The sequence below is a fragment of the Folsomia candida genome, unplaced genomic scaffold (assembly GCF_002217175.1).
Source record: "Folsomia candida strain VU population unplaced genomic scaffold, ASM221717v1 Fcan01_Sc020, whole genome shotgun sequence".
Taxonomy (NCBI): Eukaryota; Metazoa; Arthropoda; class Collembola; order Entomobryomorpha; family Isotomidae; genus Folsomia; species Folsomia candida.
Genome location: NW_019091212.1, coordinates 2,827,258 through 2,854,984, shown reverse-complemented (window position 1 = coordinate 2,854,984; position 27,727 = coordinate 2,827,258). Strand labels below are relative to the sequence as shown.

Genomic DNA, 27,727 nt, shown 5'->3' with positions numbered 1-27,727 from the left:
TTTCAATAAATGAGTGGTGTCGCTTACTACCATTAATTGTACTATAAATCATTTATATTTTTGTTAATAGCTGCCATCCATCCAGCTAATTGTCCGTTCGGTTGAACTTGCTTTAACTCCAACATAGTGAATTTTTACTCATTCCAAAATTTTTAACCTTCAAAGAGTTTTCAGATGAAAATTTTTTGAGATGAAAACTCAGCATGTGAAGCACATCTCCATCTTCTCAACTCGCCCACCAGCCACGGGGCGCGCTACCTGCTGCACGTGAATGAACTCGCGACGAGAGGACCAGTCTCATCCTCAGACAGGTCACTCGTTTTCTCTTTCAGTCAGATCGGTCTTCTCCACAGGTCAGTCTGCTTCTCTTCAGTCAGTCTCCTCCACTCCGTCCTGCTCGACACTTGTCCTTTTTCTGCTCCTCTGCCAATTAATTTCCTAGTCGAAAGTTTAGGTCAATTTAACCCCACAATTTCAAATTCCCATACTTATCTTTGAGATAAAAGTAGAAAATGGATAGGAATCCAAGCACTCCGGAGAACAATCGCCCGAAAAACTCGCATAACAACTTGCCGTTCATCAAGGGAGTCTCCAAACCCTTTGTGAATCCCTACATCGAGATGCTGACCCCCCCTCGATATGAGACATCCCCATTGGGCACGTCTCCCTCCACTCCAAATACAGCGCTGAACATTGTTCCATGGACATTTATGTAAGGAAATAAGCTAGTTATTTATTTTATACATGTATTCTAAGGTGTGCATAATACTAATGTTAATGGGTCATTGACCGAGTAGGGAAGAATGGGTCCGGGTGTGTGGATTATTGCGTGCTGGCAGATGGTTGGAAGCGATAAGAAAATTGCAAATTTGGCAAAGTCGTGTTCCAAATCTTCCACTGTGGGCGGAGGCGACCTTGTTCCTCCTTCAGGCTAAGGTCAGGGATGAATTAAATGAAGAGTGTAACCTTGACGTTATTCGATCCCTGTATAGTTTGGCATTGATAAGGTACGTAATAACAAATTATATCAACATAACCAAGTATTCTGCTAAATGCAAGTATATATTCATATTCATACACTATATATATAAAATGTATGAATGTGTATCTTTTTGTGGCGATAGATTTCTCAACAATGCTGGACATACGGCAGCCACTGCGATGGGCGAAACGACTTCGATGCCAACCAAGGAACTCACTGCATCAGTCGGCATGCCGGATTGGATTGTTACTCTAAGAAATGAAGTCATTCATGGGGTCAAAGTCCCCAGTTTGGACGTATTACGAGCAGCCGGAGAGTTCATGATGCGCTGGTTAAAGGTAAACTTGATATACATATATACTTTGGATACATATAATTGATAATACGACGTAAACCCTCTCATTTGCAGACCGATGTTTGGTCTGCATCGAATATTATACGGGCCGACGAACCAGAAGAAAAGGAAATGTCAGATAGTGATATTTTGTCTGCTTTCGTCGCCGCAAGGCTTTACGAAATGCGAGGAACCTTCAACATTGATGATCCTGCGATATTGGACTGTCTGAATAGGCATCGTAGCACAAACACTTACAAAGCTGTATCGGAACTGAAAGACAAAATTGTGTCAAGGATGCGCCAAAATTGGAATGACGTGTATCCACTGTTGGTCAATGCCATGATCCCGTCCCCCGAGTTTTGCGCTGATCTTAAGAGCACTTGTGAGGACGATTTGTTCCTCCAGCTGGATAACATTTGGAAGCCAATTACGAAGGTCCTATTGCAGAGTAAGGGAGTTTGCAATATATTGCTCAAACTTGGAACGTCTCACCTCGGTCCTGATGAGCATGTGCAGGAACTGGGAGCGAAGTGGATTGAATCACTCATGGATGGTTTAGAAGCTAATGGAAAACTTTACACCAATGCGTATGAGGAGCTCTTGAAGATTATTGTTTCGAACCCAAATAAGTTCTCGAAGTTGGTATTTCCAAAGTAAGTATATTTACTTGACCCAATTCGACTGTTAAAATGAAGTATTCACTTTTAATAACGTTGAAATTCTTTGTTATGATTAGGGTGATTAAAGTTCTCAGCCAGAAAATGGAGGCATCGCATGTGGAGAGTTTAACGTTGTTAACCAACATATGGATGGACCAATGCTGCCCGCTAAAGATGCCACATGCTGGCGAGGATCCGTCAGAGAACAATTTATTTACCGTCGAAGGTGCTCGGCGACAAAGTACTTCTTCATCTGATCCGCCATCTGATGCAGCTGAAGAAGATTCAAGTTTTTCATTGGATTTAAGACGTAAGTGTCTATAGCACAAACGACTTTTAAGAGAAATATCATTTTACATGTTGAAATTATTTTTAGTTCCAACTTGGTGGAAGGGAATACCTTTCGGGTCGGACATGTCAAAGTAGGAAATTTATGCTGCCGAACGTCAAACTAATCTCATTTCCAATGTGATATCTAAATTTTCTGTGTGATAGGTGCATTCAATTGTTATCAATGTCATCTATAATTAACATTATTATGAATACTACTACGAGTAATAATAACAAATATAATAGTAATTAGTATGCAACACTGTACAATATAATGAAATTGGATTATTTTTTGTACCTCATTGTTTGGTAATTATAATAAATAAAAATGTTAAAGTTTGTTAACTGCCAAGTCCAAGTCACGTATATGTATAGTGGATTTATTTCGATTTTCTTATTTCTCTCTTTTTCAATCTTAGTATCACTGGCTTTTTGGAATGAACTGATTGTAGAATATCGACTATATTACAGATAAAATAATATTATCATCATTATAATTTCATCATTCTGTAGACTAGAGATTTAGTTATAAGTATCCATATTAGCAGAGTGCGGTGCGTGCTCGCAATATATATATTTTGTTTTGTTACTCTTTTGATAATCTAAACTAATTTTAAACTACTTGTTACGAGTTTGATGACTTAATTCCTTCCAGAAATACTTACATGGCTTCTTTTTCTTACTTATTTGGAATGCAATTCTGTACTAATTTCTACTAGATGATCACTCTTAAAGTTAAGTTTCCCATGCATGATAAAAATACATCTTTAGTTTCTTCCATAATTTGACTTATTTTTTAATAAGTCGTAACAAATCAAATGTGCAGACACTAAAAATCTTATATACTTATTGATCTGACCAACCTTAATTAATACACAAGTAAATTAGTTGTCAAAAGTCGAGATACAAACAAGAATAAATAAGGCGAGTGAAAGAAAATAATAATAGTCATTACTGCCGTCTGAGTTCCATCATCATCAAGAGCTAAGGTTTAAAAAAGTACAAGAACCGACCGTTCTGAATAAAATCAAGGTACAAAAAGTGACTGGGCAACTCAAGCTTATTAACTGAAGCTTAGTTACTTGTGAGTTAATATGCATATTGGATTAGATTAACAATAAGAAGTTAATCACTTCATATTATTTGCATGAGACTACGTTTTCCTAGGTGGGATGGCAGGAGCCCCACGGGCTGGCACTGGGGGTACCTGACCGCCGCCTGACCGCGCAGGGATTGGGGGTAGAGCCCCAGGAGGTGGCTTGGATCCAACTTGTCGCGCAGGGATGGGAGGAAGATTTGTTGGATTGCTCACAACGGGCGCGACTGGTTGTTGTGCGAGGACTGTTTGATGCGACTCCCATGGATCGTAGTTTGAGACTGCTGGAGGTATTACAGGACGAATATCTTTCTTGGGAGATTCGACTGAGTTGGCTCGCTTTGGGATGGGAGGGACTTGTTGTTCTAAAATTGGAGAGTCTGCTTTTGGGGGTAGAGGTGGTGCCGAAGATTGCTGACTCTGAAAGGAGGATGTTTGAAATATTTCTGTTATTGGGGACTGCTTTGGAGATACTTCGACTGATTTGCTGACTTTAGCATCCGTCTAAAATGGGAAATATATGTGAAAGTTAATATGTATGTTTATAATGTTAACTACAAACTAATACTTGAGTAACTTTCTCCTTGTCCTTACCTCTGGCATCATCACCTTCCGTTCAGGTTGAGGTGATCTTGGAGGTGGGGGGCGTCCAGGTGGAGGGACGGGTCGCCCTGGTTGAGCCGGTCGTGGTGGAACTTTGACTTTGTTGGGAGCCTCTCCTAACATGGATTCCGAACTCACGCGGCGTAAAGGCTCCTCTGTAAACAAAAATTACACATGTTAAAATATCTTATTATGATGTGGATGATTTGTGCGATGTGAGTATACCAGGAACATGCATGAGATTTGTGTAGCTGCTAACTCCTTTGATTGTGTTGTTATTTTGACCAGGGAGCAAAGGGAGGCAATTATTGACGCAGAGAGCCATTTCCTTTTCCAAATGATTGTCCCAATCTCGAGTTTTTAAATTGATTCGAACAATATAATCCCCAACCTAAAGTTGCACACAAAAGTGAAATAAGTAAGTGATTAATGTGATTATCATATCATTAAAACAAATCCCAAGACCTGAATGGTTTCTAATTGGATGGCTGCAAGTGCAGAAACTCCATCTTTGAAGGTTATCCACAATTCTGTCCCCAAGTGACGAACAAGAATAATGTCCCCGCAACAACTGAGTTCATTCAGTATTATCTGGTCACTATCGTCGGACTCGAACGCTGCAGGGTCGTCAGCAGTGAGGATAACGGTAGCATCTGCCGGACCCAGTTGTTTGATGACATCTTTGAATATTCTATCTCGATTCCGTTCATCCACTGCAAATGCATCTATTTCAATCACGGCTACAACGGGCCTGTGATCGCTTTGTTTGAGCTCCGCTCGTCCGTAGTAGGAGCATCGTCCGGCGTCCCAATCATGGGGTGGTGCTAAACACATTAAAAGAATCCTTGCATTAAATTTAACAATATAAATTACTCGTAAAAAAGGTCTTACTCATATCGGATAGCGGCATGTTGCGTTTCCATAAAACTCTATCCGTCCATGCAGGAATTCGACACTTTTCACTCGTATCGTAATCTTCAGAAAAGAGGTCGTACTTGTAGGTGGGAGCAAAGTTGATCTCGCCCTCATTGAAGCCTTCAAACACATTGTCCTTTTCACGTTCCACAGTTAACTGATCACCTCTCAGGAGAAGTGGCCATTCCTGTCTTCTAATCAAATCTTTGACTTCCTCACGATCGATATCGATTCGAAAGTTGAAATCTCCACACCAAAATATGTAATCGTGAGAGTCCAACGTTCGGCCCTATAAATAGTTAAATTACTTAAAATCATTTTTATCATTGCATATATATAACAGGTAAAATTGACATCTGCTCACCATTGGGAATAATATTCTTCGACTAATTTCGGCAAAGTCGTCGCATCTTTCTTTGACTTGTGACTGTCCAGCAGCGAAATGAGAACACACGAAACAGATCGAGGTACTATAAACAACACATCTAATAGCAACGCCACCCTTGTTGCCAGCCGCACCACCCAGTCCTGTTTTCACCGAGTCCGTTGCAACATCCTTAATGTGAGGGAGGAGTTCTGGACGAGTAAAAATAAACAGACAAACTCCAACGAGTTGGAGAGAAGTGAGTAAAACGTAGCCTCGGTCGCGATTCAGTATTTTTCCAAGTTCTTCTGCCCAAGCCTTTTGATTTTCAGTGCTATAATTTAGCATGAAACAATAATATAGTCCTATTTTAGGGCTGTGTCGATACAATGTCAACTGTTATTAATGTTTTTATAATTGCCTTGCTGCCATGATGTTGCTTGCATTCAAATCGACAATTTCTTGAAAACCTACAGCGTAAATGTCTGCAGGACGTCCAGTGTCCTCTTCTTCTTCAAAAGATACCAAGGCTAAAGAAATAAAGAAATAAATCAGATATATTTACGACTGGCTCAAATAAAAATTTATCTAATCAATTCAGAATCTCATCGACGTACATGAAGAGCGACCGATTTTGGCCGCATCAAGTAACCAATCGGACAAAGACAAATCCTTGTAGACTACGGACCGAAAGTGCTTGCCACCATTGACATTGTACGTTCCAACAACGACACGTAAACTTTTTGGAGTTGTGTAGTCTTCCCAGCGTTTAACCATTTGGCGGAGTATTGTGGGCGGGGCTGTATAACAGAAATTCAAATTACATGATTGTTATCACATTATTCTACTTTCCAACTAATTTATTCATACCGTGCAGATAATGAGCTGGCAATAGAGATCGAGCATAACTGGTTACTTCTGTATTGAACGTATGACCTAATAACAGTACATCAATGGCTTCCTGTTTGCTTTGATCCAATAAATTATTTTGTATCGTTCTAGCTGCCGATCTAGCACCATCCATTAACTGTTATAAAGCAATACAAAAACATTGACCAGAGCTATTTCATCTTCATAAATTAAGCATTAAATGAATTAGCAAACCAATTAAATATATACCTTTGCTTGAACAGAACCTCCTTGTATTGCTCCCGTGCCAGCGTAAATTTTCGACACTTCGTTTCCATTATTAATCCACATTTGTCGAAAAACTTCTTCAAAGCGAGTGTACGTTTGTATCAACCCGATTTCTCTGAGTTGATTCTCAAGTACCTAGGAGATTAAATATTAGATAATTAATTGTACACTTATTTAATTAAACACTTGCTTAAAGTTGTTTTATAATCTTCAAACTAATTCAATTACCTTTAATCCGATGAATGTTTGAACGCAATTGGTTCTATCCAAGCAGTCTAAACAGTTCGTCCTGATCGTTCCTGATTGTTGTCTGCAAAATAAAATTAATTACTAATACTATAAGCTTACCTACCTAAATAGGCTAAACTAGTATCAAGATACCTACCAATATTTATATATACGTTTAAACCATTTTAAATGGTTCTCATATATAATTGATTGTAAAGGCCATGGCCACATTAATCGAACTTAATAAACGTACCTACCAACCATGAACTAATATATACTATAGGTAAGTCAATTATTAATGTTTAGCAAGGAATTGATTTAATGTACCTCTGTATTTGTCCATCTTTAACATGATAAAAACCAAATTCTGAAATGTAGCGAGCAATTTGAACATCCAGTCGGTCAAGCCCTCTCGTTCCACGAACTTCTTGGTGATAGTCAAAGAGCACGTGAGCAATATCGTTGTGATTTGGATCGTTGGTGTGCTGAGACTAAATACGGAAATTTAAAAAAATATAAATTATTTGCAATAACGAAAAATTGGCATTCGTGTTATTGTTGCTTGTATTTATGTATGTAAATACATGAAATAAAGATGACAGCATCGCTTCTCCCTCCTTTGACCCCACCATATTTGTCCCCAACAAATTTACAATTGCCTGCTTCCCATATCGATCTTTCAGCATTTGTAAATGTTTCGCCAATGCAGAACAAGCAGCTTCCGGACCCCTTGATAGTCGTACTTTGTGAGAACCCACCTAAATTAACATACATCATTAACATTGATTTCAAATTTCAGTATGTCCTTTGCATTATTTCCATCATACCTGTACTCCAGGCTGTTCCCAAAACAGTGGAACTGAACCCCTCGTCTGAATAAACGCTACCGTATCGTGATCAGTGCACATTATCTGTTCCGTTTCAACGAAATTTGCGACATGCCCATCATCATTTGTTCCCCTAACGTTAAACCTATTGAATAAACCAACAAAAATTGCATTACTAATTACTCAAATTTGAGCTTAGTACGAACAAAGACATCTGGAATTAACAGGTGCATATGTAGTTAGAACTATATAATTAACTAACCTGGTTCCAGCCCGTTCACAACTGAGTCTCGATATTACTGCAGATTTCACATTTTTAGCACCAGCGTAAACTGTTTTAATTTCTACAGATCCACACGTCATCTTTAGTAGCCATTCGTTGCAGTCAATCCCATAGCGAAGAAAGTGCAGAAACATAGTCCGATTCCTACATATGCAAATTTAACGTTTTTTATATACAATTTCTGGAAAATGGATATATTGATATATATATATAGTTAAATTACCAAAAGAATCGATTATCTATATCCTTCGCGTGTGCGCGACGTTGTTCGCATAAGGTTAGATCCAAAGATTCTCCAGCAGACCATGAAAAATAAAATGTCCCAGCATTAAGAACTTTCTTGATCTGTACAAAGAATATGGTCAAAGTTTAAATTATCGTCCGTGCATATAACTTCGAATATATTACATACCTCGGTTACTCGTTCATCCTCAGGGAAAGGACCTCGTAAATTGATAAAAGTAGTTTGTGTAATTCGATATATTTCAGAATCTAATATCTTCCCGACAGATACGCATCCACTGACCAGCACCAGGTAAAGTAAAGGCTCGTCCTCTGGAAATGACAGATTTCATTATTACTCGGAAATTAAATCCACATCAATATCTACAATTAAACAGTCTCAACGCAAAGAATTCATATGGAAGTCACTATACAGTTTTTGTTACCTTTACAATTAGGACCTGATTAATGAAAGCGGCAGAAAAAACAAGAAATTTACAAGGTTATAAGTTTTATTCATGTGGCAGGAGATGAGATTATAATTCATAGGTTCATAACATCCTAATAGTTTTGACCGTTAACGAGTGCATACTGCATAATATGTTAATTAGTAATATAAATAAACTCAACCAACAAATACAATAAACTCGTAGAAACGGAGTGCATTGAAGCGTGCATGATTTGCTAGGATGACGTTTCGACCGATTTCATAAAATTAGAAACATGATGGCTAAGACTGCGGTTAAATATGTTGAGGCGTTCGAGAGTTATCTTGCTAACGGACAGACAAAACGATCACAATAAATGCGCTTCGCTTTGTTCCGCTCGTTAATAATCTTACCTGGAAAAAACTGGAGAACACCAAGACATCCATAATACGACTCGATAATTTCTGTGTAACTTTTCCTAATCACAGCAACCTCGGGGGCAGCTGAAATTCATTAAACAATAATAATTAGCATCGACGATTAACAACAATTTAATAATAACAACCTAAAATCGCATTTAATGCTATTGCACTTACACAACTGTGCCACAGCATTGGACTCGAAAAGGAGGGCGTCATCCTTATTCCGATGACGAAGAATGATACTGAATTTATGCGGAGCTTGTAAACTCGCGACACGAAAGGGTTTTCCCAACGCCATGATAAGTATGTATTATAATTGTCCCAAATTGTTGTTACACCCAGTTCCTCTGCAAGACATTAACCAACAGCCCAATTAATCCCGTCTTTCTTTATTCTTAACTAAACCTGTCAGTTAAAACAATTGAACTCCGCCTACCTTTAATTCTTCTTCTTTAGACAGATAACTTTTGTTGTATCGTAAAGTCCAATTGGTGCGTCGGGAACACCCCCTTCTTCTACTACCCCCACCCTTCCCCAACACCTCACCCCACCCTTCTGTAGAAAGTTGTCACGATAAGAATTTAATGAGAATTTAATGCCAAAGACATTTAGAGTAAATGGCAGTGGGAGAAAGTGGCAGTTGAAAAGTGTGTGTTAAAGGAGACTGTTGTTAATATGTGACTGAATGAAGAGCGTGATGGGATGGGATGATCAAAAGAAATACAAAAAGTAGACCCACCACCACTGGCAGATCGAGTGCAGGTTGGACTCGATCTGCCAACCTGCACTTAAAAGATGTGAGGCACACAGCTTTCTCCTTGGCCGTGCCGAGCGAGGTCGTTTCTGAGCTGAGCCACTTTCTCCCACGTTCTCCACGGATGGCATGGCCTACTCCCACCTAATGTGCTTTCTCTCTGACAGCAGAACTCTGGAGTCAAACTGAGCCCAACAGAAAGGAATATTATGTCAAAAGCCACTTTCTCTAGATTGATTGACATGACATTCGCATCAATGCAATAAATAAATGAGATGACCTCCCACCTATCCACCCACCACGAATTGTAGGAACATAGTAAACTTTATTTCAAAATCAAACGCTTGCGAGTAAGTAATAATAATTAATTAACAGGTTTTTCTTTCAACAAATAAATTATTCACTGATTAAAGTAACAAATAGATTGTAATTTTACGATTTTTATAATTTCTCTCGTCATTATCCTTGCTTCGTCGGAAATGTACGTTAAGTTTCTCTTTTTTTTAACACTTCATTTTTCCTTTATTACTAGCAACAACACGAGCTAAAAATAATGTGAGCGAGTAGTCATATTACGTTGATGAATGAAATGAATGATGATGAGGGTGTGGTGTAAACAAACAAACCAAATAATTCATGGATGAATGTGATGATTTCGAAGAACCTACGTTTACATACATTTCATAGTTTTTGTAAAATTGAACAAAGTCAGAAAACCCACGGAGTCGTGTGAATTATAAAATTACTTTTAGAATAATAATAATAATAATAATAATAGACAAATTATATAACATTTGATAATTGTTGTACTCTAATATGTGTATTCTACCTATGTCACTATATGCATATCATCGTTTTGTTTCATCACATCATCATCAAACGAACATGAACACAATCATTAGTGTGGAAGCCATGATCACCTTATAACCTTAACGCATTTGTGAAGGTGTGGGTGGCATGGACTCTCTAAATTAGTCAGCATCCTAGATTATCATCGAAAATCAACACCACCAAGAAGCAGAAGAAGGACAAAGAGAAAACAGAATTGAACTATGTATGCAAGCATAAAATTACAATGGTATCGGTCGTACAAAACAATATTTTATGTGATTCAATATTTAAGAGGTAATAATAAAATCCTACAGCATTTACCCAATCGTTTGAAAATGTAAGGGAAAAGGTTCTGAGTAAAATTGTTGTCAAATTTTGTCCTTTTTTGGTTAAAAGAAAAACAATATTTATTTAAGATTGCATATGAATGAATTACGAATGAAGCGAAAAATAAGTTCATATCGTGAAACCTGAAATATTACTTCAATGGTGAGATAACCCGTTAAGTCATGAATTAAATATATACTTGCTAATGCTATTAAAATAGCGGATACATAGCCTCATCCACCTAACCACATATACATATTCCAGCATACAACATTTCAGAAAATTACAATTAAGCTCCAATGATCAACATTGGCACTAAGTAATATGTACATGCGTGCATCCCGTATAATGATCAGCTTTCAAATTTTACTCTTTTTTAAAAATTAATCAAACTATATTTCTTAGCATGGATGATGATCGAATTAGAGAGGAAGGAAAAGAAGACAATGTATGTATTAATTCAGTAAGTATACCCTTTCTCGCTTCGATAACTGATTATTTGTCAAAAATATACAATTCTCGAGAATATGTAAAACTGAACCATTTCTAAGAATAATGGATTTCCAAGTTCCAAAAACAACTAATTGTACGTTATATAGTACCAACAACAACAACAACACTTAACAATTTTTAAGGGTCCAAACCTAGAACTAGTTTGGCTCATATATATTATTTGTATCAATTTGCAGTTTCTCCGTAAAGTCAAATACAGTTCATTTTGGGACACGGATGGGACAAATCTGCATACACAAGTTAATAATTAAAGCTGATAAGCTTGTGGCTTTTTTTAAACGCATAGCAGACCATAGAGGTTACAAGTTGTACTTTAAGTTGCCAAAACACCATTCTTGTTACAGGATGTGTGCATATCTATCTCCTCCTCCTTCCTTTAGCTACCTTTTTCCCTTCGACATATTTTTGTATTTACATTCCTCCCTCCATGATGCCAACAAAAAATTAAAATTACTGCAAAAACAGTGCGTGCTTGACCATCTTTTGATTTTTTGCATAAGAAAAAGAAGAGGAAAGGAAAGATGTGCGATGATCCGCTATTTTTGGCAACATTTCAGAAGTTGACTATACAATCACATTCTCTCAGTAGGTACTCCGTTTACACTTGATTTACTTATCCATATAATGCATAACGTGGTTCATATAGAATATACTTTACTATATATGCGTATATTATGTATGAACTGATAATAGGACTAGCAACTCTGTGAAGCTATTTATCTGTTGTGGGGTCAACATTACTTTCTTTCTTAAATCACCAACGTTTCGTACCAATTTATAAATCACATAATTTTCCTGATTATCCAAAAAATAGAGTTGAACAAGTGTTTTTCTTTCAAAACCTAATGCAATGTTCAAATATAATTTATGTGGACGAAACGCACCAAGTGAATTTGAATTGATTATTATGGTGGTGATGATGATGAGCTAGCTATAGCATATTCTTGTAAGACACAGGAGCGGAGCAAGTACTTCTTGTTTTATATAAAAATGCATCTCCTTATCTCTAATATAGTGATAGCTTCATGGCATATATATGTATGTATGTATATTATAATTTATAAGATAGTTTATGTATATTTAGCAACAAGTACTCTCGAGGAGGAGGAGGTGGTGGTGATGTTTCACTTTTTTTAACGCAATACAGAAAAACAAGGGTCCACATTATCCACTCACATAGCCTATCCTCATATAGCCATCTTATCTTTGTCAACTTTCCTATGTACAATAATACTTGTACCCTAGAGGTAGTAGCTATTAGCAGCAGTAGTAGTTGTAGAGATAAAATGACGGATACGTTCCATAGCTTTTCGCATCGATTTCATTGAATCAAATAAAATTAATTGTAAATGCAATTGTGGGTACAAGGACAAATGTACCACAACATTTTTTGAATTCTGTGCAACCACACCCCCTATAAAAATAAAGGAACAAAGTTCGGAAAAATGAGAAAGTCAATGTACATCGTGTAGAATAAGAGTTAGACCTATACTTGCATTTGCAATTTGACTTCCCCTTGAAATACGAACATTTTAATGCATCAAGAGTTTCAAAATTCGAAAATTGGCGGTTTTTTTACGTACACAGAAATCCTTAAAAAACGCATGGTACCACCCATTTACTTCGGACAACCCGATGCCAGATTTTTCTCCTTGGGAAGAGCTACATTTTCAGCTTTTGTTGCCCGAAGGGAATCGATGGTACCACGAGAAATTTGGGGTCAAAGTTTCTGAGGGAGGGGCTTATTTTGCAAGAGCCGTAACATACATACATACATAGTATGGCTGCTTGTGAAATACTACCCATAAAAATAATGATAAAGAATAAAGTTATTAAAGTAGCCTCAAATCGATCTAATTGTTAAAATTAAGCTTTTCTGAATTTATAATGGTGATATTCACTCAAAAATTAACGCTATAGGGCTTACCTACAGACTTATCAATTTTTCAGATAAGCAAACTTAGTTTATCTAAATCGCCCCAAATTTAAAACTTAAGCTTTTCTGAATTTATGATGGTGATATTCGCTCAAAAATTAATGCTTTGAGGCTTATCAATTAAGTTATCAATTTTTCAGATAAGCAAACTTAGTTTATCCATATCGCCCCAAATTTAAGACTTAAGCTTTTCTGAATTTATGATGGTGATATTCACTCAAAAATTAATGCTTTGAGGCTTATCAATTAAGTTATCAATTTTTCAGATAAGCAAACTTAGTTTATCCATATCGCCCCAAATTTAAAACTTAAGCTTTTATGAATTTATGATGGTGATATTCACTGAAAAATTAACGCTATAGGGCTTATCTCCAGACTTATCAATTTTTCAGATAAGCAAATTTAGTTTATCCAAATCGCCCCAAATATAAAACTCTTGAATTTATGATGACGATAATAGGAGGTATGGTGTATACTAGACACTGAACGGTAATTTCGGGTTACATATATAATAAAATGAGGCGCCTGGTTGGATGAAAAGTTTGCATGGAAAAAGTGAGACGAAGAGAAATGGATTTCATACGACCCTGACTCGAAATGATGATGGATACCCACCGCGAACCACTTTTCTCACTCTGTCTCACATTCCCATGCGAAATATGGAAAACGGTTTTGTGAAACACTTGACGTGGTATTCATCTGTAATACTAATACGAACGAAAAGTGAATAAATAACGTATGACAATATATACTTATGGGTATAATAGCGTATAATACCTTACACAACAACTATGAATATAATTTATATGTATACATATAGATATTTATAAACAGCACGTCAAAAATAGTCAAAACAAAACTCAAGCAAATAAACATAAAGCCTTAACAACTTTTGCATTAACAATACGACAAGTCAATAAGTATAATTGGTGTGTGACGTGACAAAAATGACTGCATACAGAGTACTCAAGAATTATAATTCACTGATCCCTCCATCAGGAACACCTTGTTTCACCCTTTCCAATACTTTGTTCACAAATTCAGTCGTGTGGCCTCCGATTCGATGTCCTGTCAAAGAAATGATGTTTGAAGGTAAATTGTTGGGATTCGAGGATGATAAGTTAGCAAGCGTCTTCTTACGGGTTCCAAACTTTGAGATTCTTTCCACTTTGACTGCAATTGGTTCTGAAACGTCAGTCAGGGTGCCGTCTATCTTGGAGAAAATCAGTTGCCGGGACTGCTCAATAGCTGCCATCAGCCTCTCTATTGTGCAAATTAAGTAATTTATTTATTAGCAATCTGCAGATAGTCGCTGTAGTAAATTAATCATAAGTTAGTGCTGAGAACATACTGTGTTCCTGCTCAAGTCCATATAATTTGAGCTTATTTGCTTCATGTTGAGCTTTCTTCTTCAATCGACATGCCCTACAAATAATTAGTATGTAAATAATTAGTATACAAACACTGTTGTTAACAAGTAGAGTTTTTGAACTATAAACTAGAAAGTACAACTTGCCTTGACGCAAGTTTATTCTTTTCCTTTCGCGATTTAGTCTTGACAGCATTTGGAAGATCTGAGACTGTCAAACAGAGTTAGACAAATTTGATTAAATGTTAAACTGGTTTTTTACTGCTGTTAATTAACTTGATCTTACCGGGAGTCATTTCTGCAATAACTTTATTTAACCGGTCCAACTCTTTGCCAATTGCGTTCAGCTTTCTCGGGTTCGGCGTCAAATCATTCCCGTCTCCCTTTCTGGCTTTCCCACTGATGCATGCAAAAAAAATGACAAGATTGCAATGACAGCAAGAAAGTTGAAAAATGTTATTGAATAACTAGAATCATCTCCTTACCTATGTTTAATGCCTTGAATGTGGCACAATGGGCTGAACACGGGATCAGTTGGCTTTTGAAGTACGTGGGGATCTTCTTGTGTTGGGGCCAATACGAGTCGTTGTCCTTTTGGGCCTTTGGCCTGCACGTTATATTGCCAAAAGAATCTTTCACGACGAGTCCCACTAGCCGTGCTCTCAGTGTCGCTCAACTCGGAATCTGTAAATGAATTGAAACTTGGGTCATTTTACAGCATTAAAAAAGGAATTTTGTTTGCGTTTCAATTTATGTATTGTAGAAATATTGCTGGAATTTACCGTCGTCGCTAGAATCCCCGTCACTTAATTGATCAGAATCTAGTCCTTCATCCATAGAAAGTGACAAACCTCCTCCCGGACTCAGAACGTCTATTTGTGTAGAAAAAAATGATTAAACAATTCGAGTAGTTGAACAGGAAATTAAACTAACAAAATGGTGTACCAGCAGAGAGACTGGAGGTTGAACCCCCTTCTGCCAGAGATCCTGTGGATAAGAGGTGAGGTCGAGGATCCCTCCGTTGCCAGACAGCTTCCCTTCGCTGCTGCCAACTCTCCCACATGTTCGGACCTTGACTCGTGGGAGCTGACGATGACAAGCGCGTCGTCAAATTGGGGGAAGGACACATCATGGAGCGAGGAAGGGACTGACCCAAAGGACTAGCCTCGGGTGACTCCAAGGAATTCTGTAACTCGCGACGAAGAAGCAACTCACGCAATCCACCGCCACTGGAACTATAATAGAAATCAATTTCCATGAATAAATTCAGCAAGTAATTTGGAAACGCTTTATGAAATGAAAGAAGAGTAGAACTTGCGTATACTCACCCCGACGGTTGAGGGTTGCTGGGAGGAGGGGTGTGACTGATACTCGGGTGGATATTGAATTTCATATCAGTCATTATGAGTGATGGTTGGAGTAACGTTTGTTCCAAAAGTGTTTGTTGTCCCGACGGCATGCTCGTTCCAGCTCCAATCAGTCTGTGCGTCCCAAGTGGGGGGAACGACGAGGATGGCTGAATTTGAAACATATCTCCATCGGGATCAAGAGGGTTGCTTCCTGCAGGAGTTTGTGGAGATGGGGTCGCCTCCGGAGCATGATGATTACTTCCATCCACCGGCCAGTAAAGGTCATCAAAGTTCAGACCATCCAACAGCGTGTCTGCATCGGGAGCGTTAAGTTCTGCCAGTGTGGGACCCAACAGTTCGCTCCGGTTCATTTTGAAAATATCGTCCTCATCCACGGTCATTGACAACTTGGAAAGTTCGCCCTCCATGGTCATGTCTCCCATGGGAATGATATCCAGCCCTTCCATGCTGTTGTCTCCCATCATGTTGCCATTCCATCCGCCACCATTTGCGTTGATCATGGTGCCTCCACTCAACCCAATCCCACCAGTGTTGTTCATGATCCATCCTCCGTGTTGAAGATCTTGTCCTATCCGGCGTGGGATTGGCATCCCTTGTGGACTTGATGGTCCCATGGACAGGGGACTCAGCGTGCCAGGACTTCCCACCATCAAGCCAGGACTTGCAGGACTATTTTCACCAGAAGCTGTCTTCATCAACCTCTGATTCGCAATGTGAACTTGTAAGAGTTGTGACATTTTGTGTTTGTTTCTGCTTCCTCTTCTTCAAATTTACAGTCAACAATTTAGCTGCGCCTTAACAGCCTGGAAAAAAATAAAACAAAAACTCATTATTATAAATATCCCAATAAAGTACAATCCGTACGTATGTAGGAGTCGTGTTACTTGAAATGAAATTGTTTGTGTAATAATAAAACAGCACGTGTATTTTTTCCAGTTTCTACGAACTCTCCGTCTAATATGTAAACATTTACATCTTCTTCTCCTCTCCCGTTATACATAACTTGAGCTTCCACGAATGGAACTCATAACAAGTCTCACATACACAAATAATATCTAATTAAACCAAACGAACTGTTTAAAAATAATCCGACCATGTAGTACATTTCCTACCAAATACGTAATCCTTAAACACGTACATGTGCACACTTCCTTACTTTATTCTATTTCAACTCATAAACACGTCACAGTTGTCATGCAAAATCTTTCGGGATTAATCTAACTTTTTTAAATAAAAAAACTAATCGAAACCCTTCACTCCAAGTTCGTTAGTATACACTTTGGTGGAATAATTATATTTTATAATCCTTCCCAAGTCTCTGCACTACCTTGTAAGTTATGTCCCGTGAGGGATAACTGGGATATGCCCGTCTCAGTCTTCAAACTTTTGTAAACGAAATGAGCAAAACTTTGCTCATTACTAAAAAAAAGTAAGTAATGTGTCCCATTCGCTTTCATTTCATCATCTCTATCGCCATAAGACATTATCATCGTATAAATGACTCCCAAAGTTAAGCAGCAACATACCATATTGTTAATAATAAAAAACATGCCAATGAAGATATCCTGTTATAAGTGTGGAATGGAATCTCATATAACTATGTTATAAGACGTTAGTTTGCATTGTTGCTTGGCCCACTGACTGCATTTGTATGATCTTTTTGCTGTGAGTTGGACAACTTTTGCAGTCGGAGACGAAAATGAAGTTCAACAAGGTAATAAAGTCAGTCAGCTAGAGCAAATACGTCCAAGGAGGCTAGACACCCATGTCTCGCAGACATTTTGTTTTATTCAGCAACAACTGATGATGCTAAAGATATTATGACCCATGAGCAACCAACCAAGTGAAATTTAAGCACAATCTGCTAGAATAAACATGCCACTCCATGGATGGATCATGGAGTGTTGTGGTGAGACAATTACATTATTATCAGGCAGAAATTCCCACAGAATTAGACATGCAATATATGTGATGACGAAAACACAGCTGAGCCCAGTCAGCAACAACAGTAGGCAGTTGGCTTAAAGGTTGATAAGGTATATCAAACGTTTGTATACAGAGAATAGAGCAGTGATTCAGGAATGCCGTTTAGTTTTCCTCCAATCCAATAATGAGGAGTCATCTCCTCGCATACCTATTTAAGCAGATAGACTACAAAGCTACATATGTATGTATACATACATACTAACAAGTATTGATGATGTTGGTTGGTGGTGGTGGTGTTGATGATGATTATAGCCACATGGCATGAGGTAACCTTGGGCAAGTTGTGAAAAACAGCAAAAGTTGACCTTGAGACTTGGGAATTGCACGGAAATGAAGTAAACAGAAATACATATATCTCTACGGCTGCTTTGTACTTTAGGAAACTTGGAGTCTATCAAACTTCCATAACCAGCCCAGGAAAATGCCCCCCAGTGAAAGTTGAAGGTGTGGAGAAAGTCAGATTTGTCATTTAAGCCATGAATTTCGTGCAAATTAATGTCCTCCAGGATAGATGTGTAGGACGTTGAAATATGTCAAATGAAGGAGCTCGTGACTATGCTGTATGTACCTAGTCTTGTCAACTTCATTTGTCAAATTACAAATTAGTAGCTCAGCGGTAGCCAAGAAGAACCTGCTGTTGTTGCCCAACCCTATAATCTTAAACCCTATAATCTTGGGTGTATGTATGATGAGTCAACTGTTTAGTGTATAATCAGGAGCATGTTGTTAGTTCAAGTAATAAAACGTTCCTTCAATTTTGTCTCATCACTCTCTTCCTCAATAATTCGTTCCAATTTTTGCAATATGGAGCACATGCTGAATCAAAGTGGATGCCAATATAGATAAATACATAAATCTCATCCGTCGATACATGTCTCCAACCAATACATAAAATAAATCCAAGGTGGAACGAGGTACTTTAATGAATTGCGACCTCCTCAAAATCCTCTGCCGACGAGCACTCTTGGCTGAGAGTTGTGCTCACTTTCCCCATTTTATCAGATCACATTGGAATCGAGAAGAAGAAAATGTTCCACACGAACGTAAACTGCAGCCAAAACCCAAGCCAGCCAAGCAATGGAAAAATAGAGGAGAAAATAGTAACTCGCAAGTTCAAAGTCACCCTTGGTTGATTGTTGTCTCGAGTTTTCCTCCTCCACGAGCAGAAGAAGAATTCGCTCGCATTTAGGTAATTTTACACTCTGGTGATGTGGTTCGACCGAGGAAGGGCAGGTTGGTTGGCGTCATGCCTCATGGAACGCCGAACAGAGGAGGAAAAGTGCAAATATAAAGCTAAATGATGATGATAGGCCTGCATTTTCAAGTGCAATAAAAAAATGCAATTTTATCTCATGGGTGTACGTACAAAAATTGCTGCTCGGTTAAGTGGTTAACCAGTTATCTGTTAGCCAAATTTTTCCTACTCTCTGATTGGTCCAGATTTTAACAAGATCTTTTACATTTTGCCAGATCCCTTCTACTTAGGTAAATAAAAGGGTCTACCTAAGTACTAATTCGAAATATACTCATCATTTGTTTATATTTCATTAAATCCAGGATTATTAAAATGGTTGAAAAAAGCTTGAAAATTTTCGGTTATTCTATTATTTCGTTAAGCTTACCAGATTGCAGAATAACCGAGCTATCTAAAACTTAAGTGCACCCAAAATATCTCCACCAAAGCAATCGCATAAAATATTATCTATCTGTATATATATTTACGATATTACGATGGTAGTATTGCTATATAGCAATAGCAAATAATCAACTATTTTTACGTTATCATCCAATCCACCAACTAATCTTAAGAGCCACCTTCACATTACGTATTAACTCACATGAATAGAAAAGAAGATGAAGAAGCTCATGAAGGAAAAGTAGAGCTCTCAATCAGCTCGGATTCTATCACTATCCGCTTAACGTAGTAAAATAATAATGGCGAGCATTTATTTTCCCTGCAAGTTAATACCTTCTCACTCAAAAAGTGCCTAAATTCCAACCACAACACGTTCATAATACATACTCGTCAATCAAGACTTTTGCCGTCTTTTAAGGACAAAACCTCAAATGTGAATGCATTTCGTTAGCGATGATGTCACATTCTATTCTTACAGACTTGCTTAACACACATGCAATCCATAAAAGTGTTGAACTTCTCCAATTGCTGTGCTTCGTAATAAAATAAATAATATTCGTTTGTAAATAAATGCTCATTTTTATTATGTCCATGCCCGAAGAAGGATGATATCATCATCAAAGAAGTGGCGAATTCTTTCACCGTTTTCTTTATGTAATCCGATACTTGAGTAGTGTTCATTCCTAATTCCAAAAGCTAATAATGATATCCGACCCGAATTTATGACCTCGTAAATAATAAATCGATTGATGTTGTATATAATATGCCATATGGACATTCCTTCACGTGATACAGACTCCAGTTTACATTCTTGATTAGTTAGTTAGTTAGCGGTGGAGGTTGTAGGAGGAACGACAAAAGAGTACACAATCTTCTAATTGACGTTTAGCCATAACAAGTCACTTCTTCTGCTGGTGCTGCATGATGTGAACGACCCGCATCGCAATCGTATAAAATTCATCTCGGCTTATCAGTCTAATTCATGTTCAATACCCAATCTCTCTCTCCTCATCCTCCCAGTCAGTAATTATACACCAAGAGATTATTATTGCATGATGGTTATGAATGAATGACTGCGAAAAGGACCATTGACATCCCAGCTTTCGCACGTCACACTTGTTCCACCAGCATCAGCACTTTTTTGGAGAAATTGCTATTAAGTAATATTGCTCCGCTTTACATCAATGTCATTATAGCACCATTCTTAAAATTACGGCAACTCCATTTAAATACTTGACTATAAAATTGGTAATGTGCAGTGATGGTGAGATAGTGGTGGTGGTGGACGGTGATAGTTAACGTTGGTGCTATGCTGCACGAATATTTGCACATGTATGCAACCAGGCAGGAGAGTCCAAATATAAGCTGTGATGATCTGTAGTACGTCAACAGTATAAACACGCCAGAGTCCCACGCGCGTTTCCAAGTCCAATATATTTGAATAACCTTGAGAGCCGCGGCACCTAAAGAGAAAGTCAATGGACTTTTCACTCTGCGACTCTGTAACAACGCGCTAACTTCTTTAAATCTCAACGACCGAATAAACCTGCCAGGTGGAGGGGGAGGAGGAATGGAGGAACAACAACCCGTTTGCAACGCTGCTTGCTTCTCATAAATAACTGTTCTCCACGTCGTCATATACATATTAAACAATGTCGAAAAAGGGAGTGTTTCTGGACGCTCCAACCACCCAGCTAAGGTTGATGTCCGCGTTGTATATAAAAAAACGTTACGATGAGCAAAAGCTCTGCTGATCGATAAATTCTCTATGTACACAAAAAAGTGGATGCACTTCTCTCCCTCTCTCAATGTCATGCAACGGTCATAATGCAAAGTCAACTTGGATACGATGCAACAACAGCAAGTTTTGTGCATGTTGTTCGTGCCATTATTTTGCTTGGTGTGCTGTACGAGTGCATAACTCGCTTTCCATGAACTATCTCTCATTCCTTCGTCCATGCCAATGCCATAGCAGAGAACAAGTTCATTTTCTGCAAATATTATGCTACACATATTGTGCCAATGCACTTCTTATCAAGTCAGCTACTCATTGATGATATGAGTAGCTGAGTATTTACACTGAGCGAAATACCAAATGTGAATAACCGCATTTCACTTCATACATATTCATTAATTGGTAGAAAACTTTGTAGGCAATAACAAGTAGAAACTGATGTTTGTTATTGCTCAGCATGCACATTGTCTTTTCATCTCTTTTCCATTTGTTTTTTAGGCCTGGTCAACAAGGGTGATGGTCAATAGTTCATGGTACTCTCTCTCCCTCTCTTTAATCGAGTCTTTTATTTAGAGAAAAAAAACATAAGACTTGGTTTAATCGAACGGATGCTCAATTTCAAATTCATTACCACATTTGCCAATAACGACAAACGTGTGTGTGTATATTATATAAATGCGAAGAGAACTACTCTTTCTAGGGATTCATGACCTGTGTTACAGATTATACAACATTATGTCATTGTGTGCATGGTGTCTCTTCGATTGGATCTCTGTATAATTCCATAAATCACTTGTCATTCACGTGAAACTTCTTGTGCATGATGCAATCGAAAGTTCATACAACTAATCTTGTGGTTCCGTTGTTGTGCGCCAAATTGGACAAATTGCCAAGTGCAATGACTGCATGCACTTTAGTGTATAATTAATTCAGTTACCAGCTATTACAAATACATGTGCAGAGCCAAATTGATATTATTAGTAATGGGGGAAAACAGGACTGCACGATTACAATCTGGCAGAACTGTACTGTTGCTGACGACTTTATTTCTATTTATTTGTGCCCAACTTATCCAATTAAAGAAAGAGAGCTGACGACATGATGTGATGTAGCTTGAAATATTTTCAATCAAAGGATTCATTGTGCTTTTCTGGTCGTCTCATACTCAACTTCAATATGTAATTCATACATATTCAAATTCTGTAACAGGAAATAAAGTGCGATATACAAACATGAATTTGCTCCCATTTCTCTCTCATCATGCAATAAAACCGCATCCACTCGCTCTGCACTGCATTAATTATTTCCCCACATATTCAAGAATTAATAATTCACTGTGACAGACAACTGCAAATAAATGGATAAATAAATACATGCAAATCCATATGTATGTAGTTACATAGTTCGTGTGGCCTGGACGCATAATAAACAAACGAATGGCACATTGCTTTCGAATTTAGATCGCCACATGCATTTATGCACTTCAATACATCGAAATCAATAAGTAGGCAGTTTTTACTTGATTGTAAATATCAATGTATTTAGTTAAACCTTATTAATTAATGTGATCTAGCATTTAAAATTTAAATGCACGTTATTATGCATGTTATTAAACATACGCTTTAAAATTTATAATTTTTGACACGTTTATTTTTCGTAATCTAACGACATAATGAATCATGAATTGTGTGTCTAAACAATTTGACATATTGCAATTGAAGGTTTTTTAATCCAATGATTTAAAAATCATTATTGAACATCATTTTAAAGCATTAGTGTTGGGTTTCTCTTTATGCATACTAATTGAGCCAACAATACATATGCAACAAATAATCCCATACTACTAATAGCAAAAAATTGCAATGTCAAATAAGGAAAGTTGTGTCAAACTACACACATAGATAAATGCCAAACCAACAAAAACAACTTTAAATGCATTCGTTCGTGTCCAGTCCCAGTTTCTGCATTTGTCTGACTTTTCTTGATGACAAGCCTTGACAAGCAGATTGCTGCATGATGTATCGAATTTGAATCGAATCACAGCCCAATAAATAAATACAAAAAAACTAGGCCACCCATGACTCGAGTCCAGAAAAAGTTTCAGACGATTATCTGTATTGGATTATGAAATTAAAGAGATCTGCGAGCATGTGACGATGCCAATAAACATGACGAGCCTCCAAGAAGAGGTAGGTCATCGAAAGTAAATAAGTAGACTTTATTAATGTTTTAACCAAATGCGATAGTGAACTTTTAAAAAATGTGCAATTTGATCATGGCTAAACCCATATTAAATAAGCTTAGGTCACGTGACAAATCTAACAGAAAATACCTGGCTCAAACAAGCATTCGACCTACATTTTACTTTGCCTAGTCTTTAATATCACCTGCTCTGGATTGTTCTATTACACTACATGTGCAAAACCGCACCATCATTTGCCCTCCATGCAGACCATGTAGTTATATAAAAAATGATTAGGTAATCAACATTTAGCGAGAATAAGCATAGTAAATAAATGTTAAGCTCCTGTTGTGTTATGTCATGTGGTTATCAGCCAAACAATGGAATATCTATAAGCCTGGTCTCAAATAAACAAAATAAGAGTAACGTGATTCAATCCCAAAGTTCACATGAACTTTCTTTACACGTGAAATTGTGTCAATCCGTCTGACTATGTAACAAAGTCCGAAATGGCAAAACTACGGCGGCAGTCAGCCCTATTTTTATAATTTTATCATCATCGTCCACTCTTTCATTGGGATTCGTCAATCAAAAAACCAAATCAAACCACCAGCTGCTGATATTTAGGGAACTGAGAGACCATAACATTGTCCACCACCATTATTTGTGCTTCATCATCACTAAAGACCAGTAATGAATAATAATATTACAGCTTAAATTTCAGACATCATTCATGCCATGAAGGAGACGATTATTTTTATTATCGTCGTCGTCGTCCAGCAACATTGAGTTCAACTCGATTTCATAAAATTGTAGCATCATTCAGATAAGATAATGTGAAACTCGTGTGTTTACTGATTTGCATCATTCACTCGAGATGATGAGTTGCCTAAACAAGCTCTGTTTATTTCTCAATTTCTGCAAATATTTTCGTCTTCTTCTTGCACATGCAATTACGTCCATCCCACAAGACAGACTGAAACAAATTAGATGTAGACCAGTGGGTGACATTAATCTACGAACAAGTCACCCATTTCTATATTTATGCTCCTATTTAGCAAAATGGTACTAATGCGTACATAATCTCTACGTACATGACACACGAGCTATCTCACAGAATTTGTGAACTCCTTCTCCTTCGTCTCCTCTTTATTATTACATCAACGCGGAACTAATAAATTTACTTTTTGCAAGGATCCTGCTGCTGCTCCGGACCACATTACATTTGCTCTGACCAAAGGCGCGAGAAAGACCTTGAACTTTGAAACAACTCTGAGAGAAGTAGCAGGACTCTGGATGATGGATGAGAGGACAACAAACAACATATCGATTCATGGATTATTTCGCAAGGTTACACTTTCCACGAGCAAGAAATTGCAGCATTCCCGAGGGAATTGCAATATAAAAAATGCTCCCCTTCTCCCCGGCTTGTGCAAGCAACCAAGTAGTAGTAAAAGATTTGGTCGGAGAAATCGGGGATCCGCCCCGCACTCCAACCTACCAAATGTACTTTCCCCGAAAGAGAAAGTGCCCGACTTTCGCACTCGGAAAGAGAGCCAACACGTCACGATGAAAGAGGAGAAAAACAGTTCCATAGATAGAACATCGTCACATGACTGCTCGTGGTGGTGCAACCATTTGTTTGTCAACAAAGTAAAAAACGTTCGCCCGTACTGGGGATCGGATGGATGGATATAGCAAAACCAAAAGTAAAGTGAGGTGCACTGACTCACGTGTTAAAGATGTGATGAGATTGGCACTTTCGGGGCTGTGTTTTTGCAGGTTGGCTTTCTTTCTCTATTAGGCTATTATTGGGCAGTTGCCAGCTCTACGTTATTATTATGTAGCAGCATTACGATCCTGGGTTAGATTTGGTGACAACGTTGTATTGTTACGTTTGAATGTAGGAATGTATTTGCTAAATCATTGCTTGCATTAAAGACCACCAACTAATTTATTTTGCAAGTGTGGATTATATACTCATGTCCAATGATTGTCATATGCAGAAATTAAAATCCAATAACAAAAACCCCATGTGGAGCCTCTTTGAACTTGATCTTCTTGCAACACGGGCGATAAAACGGATCGAGTAGCATTGAGGTAGGGTGAAAGCATATAATAACTTTCACAACGTGTCTTTCATTGGGTTTGATTTTGCCAGATGTATGTGGAACATGGAACGATTATTATTGATTTCAGGCAAATAATATGAATGACATGGCAACAATTTAATTTGATTTAAACAAACTTAACTTTGTCAATACATGGAATGTAGCGTGTTTGCGTAGTAAAGACCTATTGTGTTGTATTCAATAATACATATAGGAATAGTAATAGTAAACTTTAGATAACTGTTGAAAAATACCAGCAGCCACTTGGTTTAGCACAAAATAAAACTGACTTTGCTTGCATAACTTATTATGCTGATATATTAATCGATTCAAATGGATTAATATAATAACAAAACAATGCATATTTGTTATGTCTTGTTTGACTGTCAATAATTGTCAATAATTAATGAAATGAATGACAGGAAAAATTTGAAACGAAAGAAATATAATGACCCATTTCTATTTATTTCTATTTATGAAAATGAACTCATACGATTGGAATCGAATAATAGAACCAAATTACTGTGACTGCAACTAAATTGCTTTCATTTGAAGTCCAATTAGTAACATGCACTTTTTGCCTTTCTTCCATTTGGACGTCAGGATTTCTAATTGTGAGTATGTTTATAAACCAGTTAAAATTGTCTTTTACTCCTGTTGCCACAAATATTTACCTACCTAAGTACGAGTATACCACATGCAGCCAAGTTATTAAGAATTTGCACGAATCAACTTGGCAAGCAAATCCATCTCCCAGGAACGATTATAATTTTACCACTAAAACTAAAGCCAACTAAAGACAGCTACAGAGGTGTGTTTATGTGTACGGGTTTTGGCCATTTGTTTTGTTATGTATATTTATTTACTTACGTCAGCAACTGAATCTCCGAGAAATGAGATTTGATTAATGTACGCCAAACGGGGTGAGGTTCTGATCACTGCAATTCGCATCGTCACCACCACCACCACGACACTCTCGACAACGGCGACTTCTCGTTACAGGACACTTATACACTTATTTTACCAAAACAACTTATCTTGACGACCGCCGAGACGAGGAGAGTATAACTGACGTCACGCATGCAAAGTCACTTCTTTTTGTCTCTCTCTCTAGCGTCCAGTCTATTTTTACCAATCAGCAATTCGATACTTCTTTCCAAGCTGTTGTCCTTTTCTTGATCCAGGGTGACAAGGCGTCCAGGCGAATAATAGACTACGACTTGCCTACCTATTACTGTCCGTATTACGTTATGTGGTCAACAACACCGCCACCACATCCATACGCCAAACCAACTAACTGGTTCCTCCTCTTCGTCTCTGAAGGTCACGCCACACACCACCCAGGCGTTCCTCTCTCTCTCTCTCTGCCACCACTGTTTACGTTCGAAATAGTACTTCGGGACCGAAATAATTCACCCAATTCTTACTCTTCTTGATTGTTAGACCAGCAGTGTAATAATACCTGGCAAATAGCTCGAGTATAGTATTTCCACCAAATTGTTTTGTTTTGCTTTAGACGAGCTCAACTCTGTTTCTGCAGCTGTAAAGAGAACAACGTGTGTCACGGAACAAAATTGGGAGAAGACTGCTGACGGAGCCCACTCGCTGCTCAGTCCAACAAAACAACACACACGCTTTTCCACTAAAAGCTAAAACTATATAACTTTACACGTTATACGCAAGAAACGTGCTTGCTTTTATGTAGTACTGCTTGGCTTGGCTGCTTGCTTGCTTGTGGGGCAGGATGTGTCTTCTCTCCCTTCTCTGCAAATAATAACGTAAGGCAAAGTAACGCTAATGTAACTCTTCTTTCTGCTATGTTTTTGTACTTTTTTATGCCTCCTCCTCCTCTTCGAGTTAAATACGCTCTACCAGAACACTCGAGCAAGTACGGGAACAACGTTAAATTAAAGAGAATACAACAACAGGCCATATATGAGCGATCTTGTACGGATTGCTATTCCATGACAACAGGCAAGCTCTTTAGGATTGATGGCGTGGTCACGTGCTGTACAATTTACACCACCCACAAGTTAAAGAGGTTAAAGAGTGACGCTTAGCAAGATCGCGAACATCTTGAAAATGTCTTAGAAAGTCGCAGTCTTCGAATATCGTAGTTCTTGAAACTACGATATACTTTGGAA

The 27,727-nt window shown here is 37.9% G+C and overlaps 3 protein-coding genes across 4 annotated transcripts; 1 reads left to right on the top strand and 2 right to left on the bottom strand.

Moving 5' to 3' along the window:
• Positions 1 to 241: 241 nt before the first annotated feature.
• Positions 242 to 2,666, top strand: LOC110857967. The gene is made up of 7 exons (XM_022106580.2): positions 242 to 353; positions 510 to 712; positions 798 to 1,007; positions 1,125 to 1,320; positions 1,392 to 1,972; positions 2,056 to 2,288; positions 2,355 to 2,666. The coding sequence occupies exons 2-7, from the start codon at positions 513 to 515 to the stop codon at positions 2,402 to 2,404; spliced, it is 1,470 nt and encodes a 489-aa protein (XP_021962272.1). The 5' UTR covers positions 242 to 353; positions 510 to 512; the 3' UTR covers positions 2,405 to 2,666.
• On the bottom strand, positions 2,662 to 9,575 carry LOC110857966 (synaptojanin-1). Of its 2 annotated transcripts, XM_035858601.1 has the most exons (21): positions 9,270 to 9,575; positions 9,008 to 9,180; positions 8,825 to 8,914; positions 8,430 to 8,444; positions 8,174 to 8,316; positions 7,985 to 8,106; positions 7,741 to 7,905; positions 7,479 to 7,623; positions 7,236 to 7,409; positions 6,979 to 7,142; positions 6,652 to 6,733; positions 6,406 to 6,558; positions 6,157 to 6,313; positions 5,904 to 6,086; positions 5,708 to 5,816; positions 5,287 to 5,620; positions 4,899 to 5,211; positions 4,473 to 4,831; positions 4,233 to 4,398; positions 3,999 to 4,162; positions 2,662 to 3,908 (listed from the first exon to the last, which is right to left on the bottom strand). In XM_035858601.1, exons 2-21 carry the CDS (start codon positions 9,129 to 9,131, stop codon positions 3,462 to 3,464), a joined length of 3,609 nt encoding a protein of 1,202 aa, XP_035714494.1. In that variant the 5' UTR covers positions 9,132 to 9,180; positions 9,270 to 9,575; the 3' UTR covers positions 2,662 to 3,461. The 2 variants fall into 2 exon arrangements, with proteins under 2 accessions (XP_035714494.1, XP_021962271.1); XM_022106579.2 differs by lacking the exon at positions 8,430 to 8,444.
• A 4,289-nt stretch (positions 9,576 to 13,864) lies between these two features.
• Positions 13,865 to 27,332, bottom strand: LOC110858163 (protein CREBRF homolog). The gene is made up of 10 exons (XM_022106843.2): positions 26,454 to 27,332; positions 15,892 to 16,736; positions 15,509 to 15,798; positions 15,346 to 15,435; positions 15,049 to 15,247; positions 14,850 to 14,962; positions 14,711 to 14,774; positions 14,546 to 14,619; positions 14,335 to 14,457; positions 13,865 to 14,262 (listed from the first exon to the last, which is right to left on the bottom strand). The coding sequence occupies exons 2-10, from the start codon at positions 16,668 to 16,670 to the stop codon at positions 14,168 to 14,170; spliced, it is 1,827 nt and encodes a 608-aa protein (XP_021962535.1). The 5' UTR covers positions 16,671 to 16,736; positions 26,454 to 27,332; the 3' UTR covers positions 13,865 to 14,167.
• Between the last annotated feature and the right edge of the window lie 395 nt (positions 27,333 to 27,727).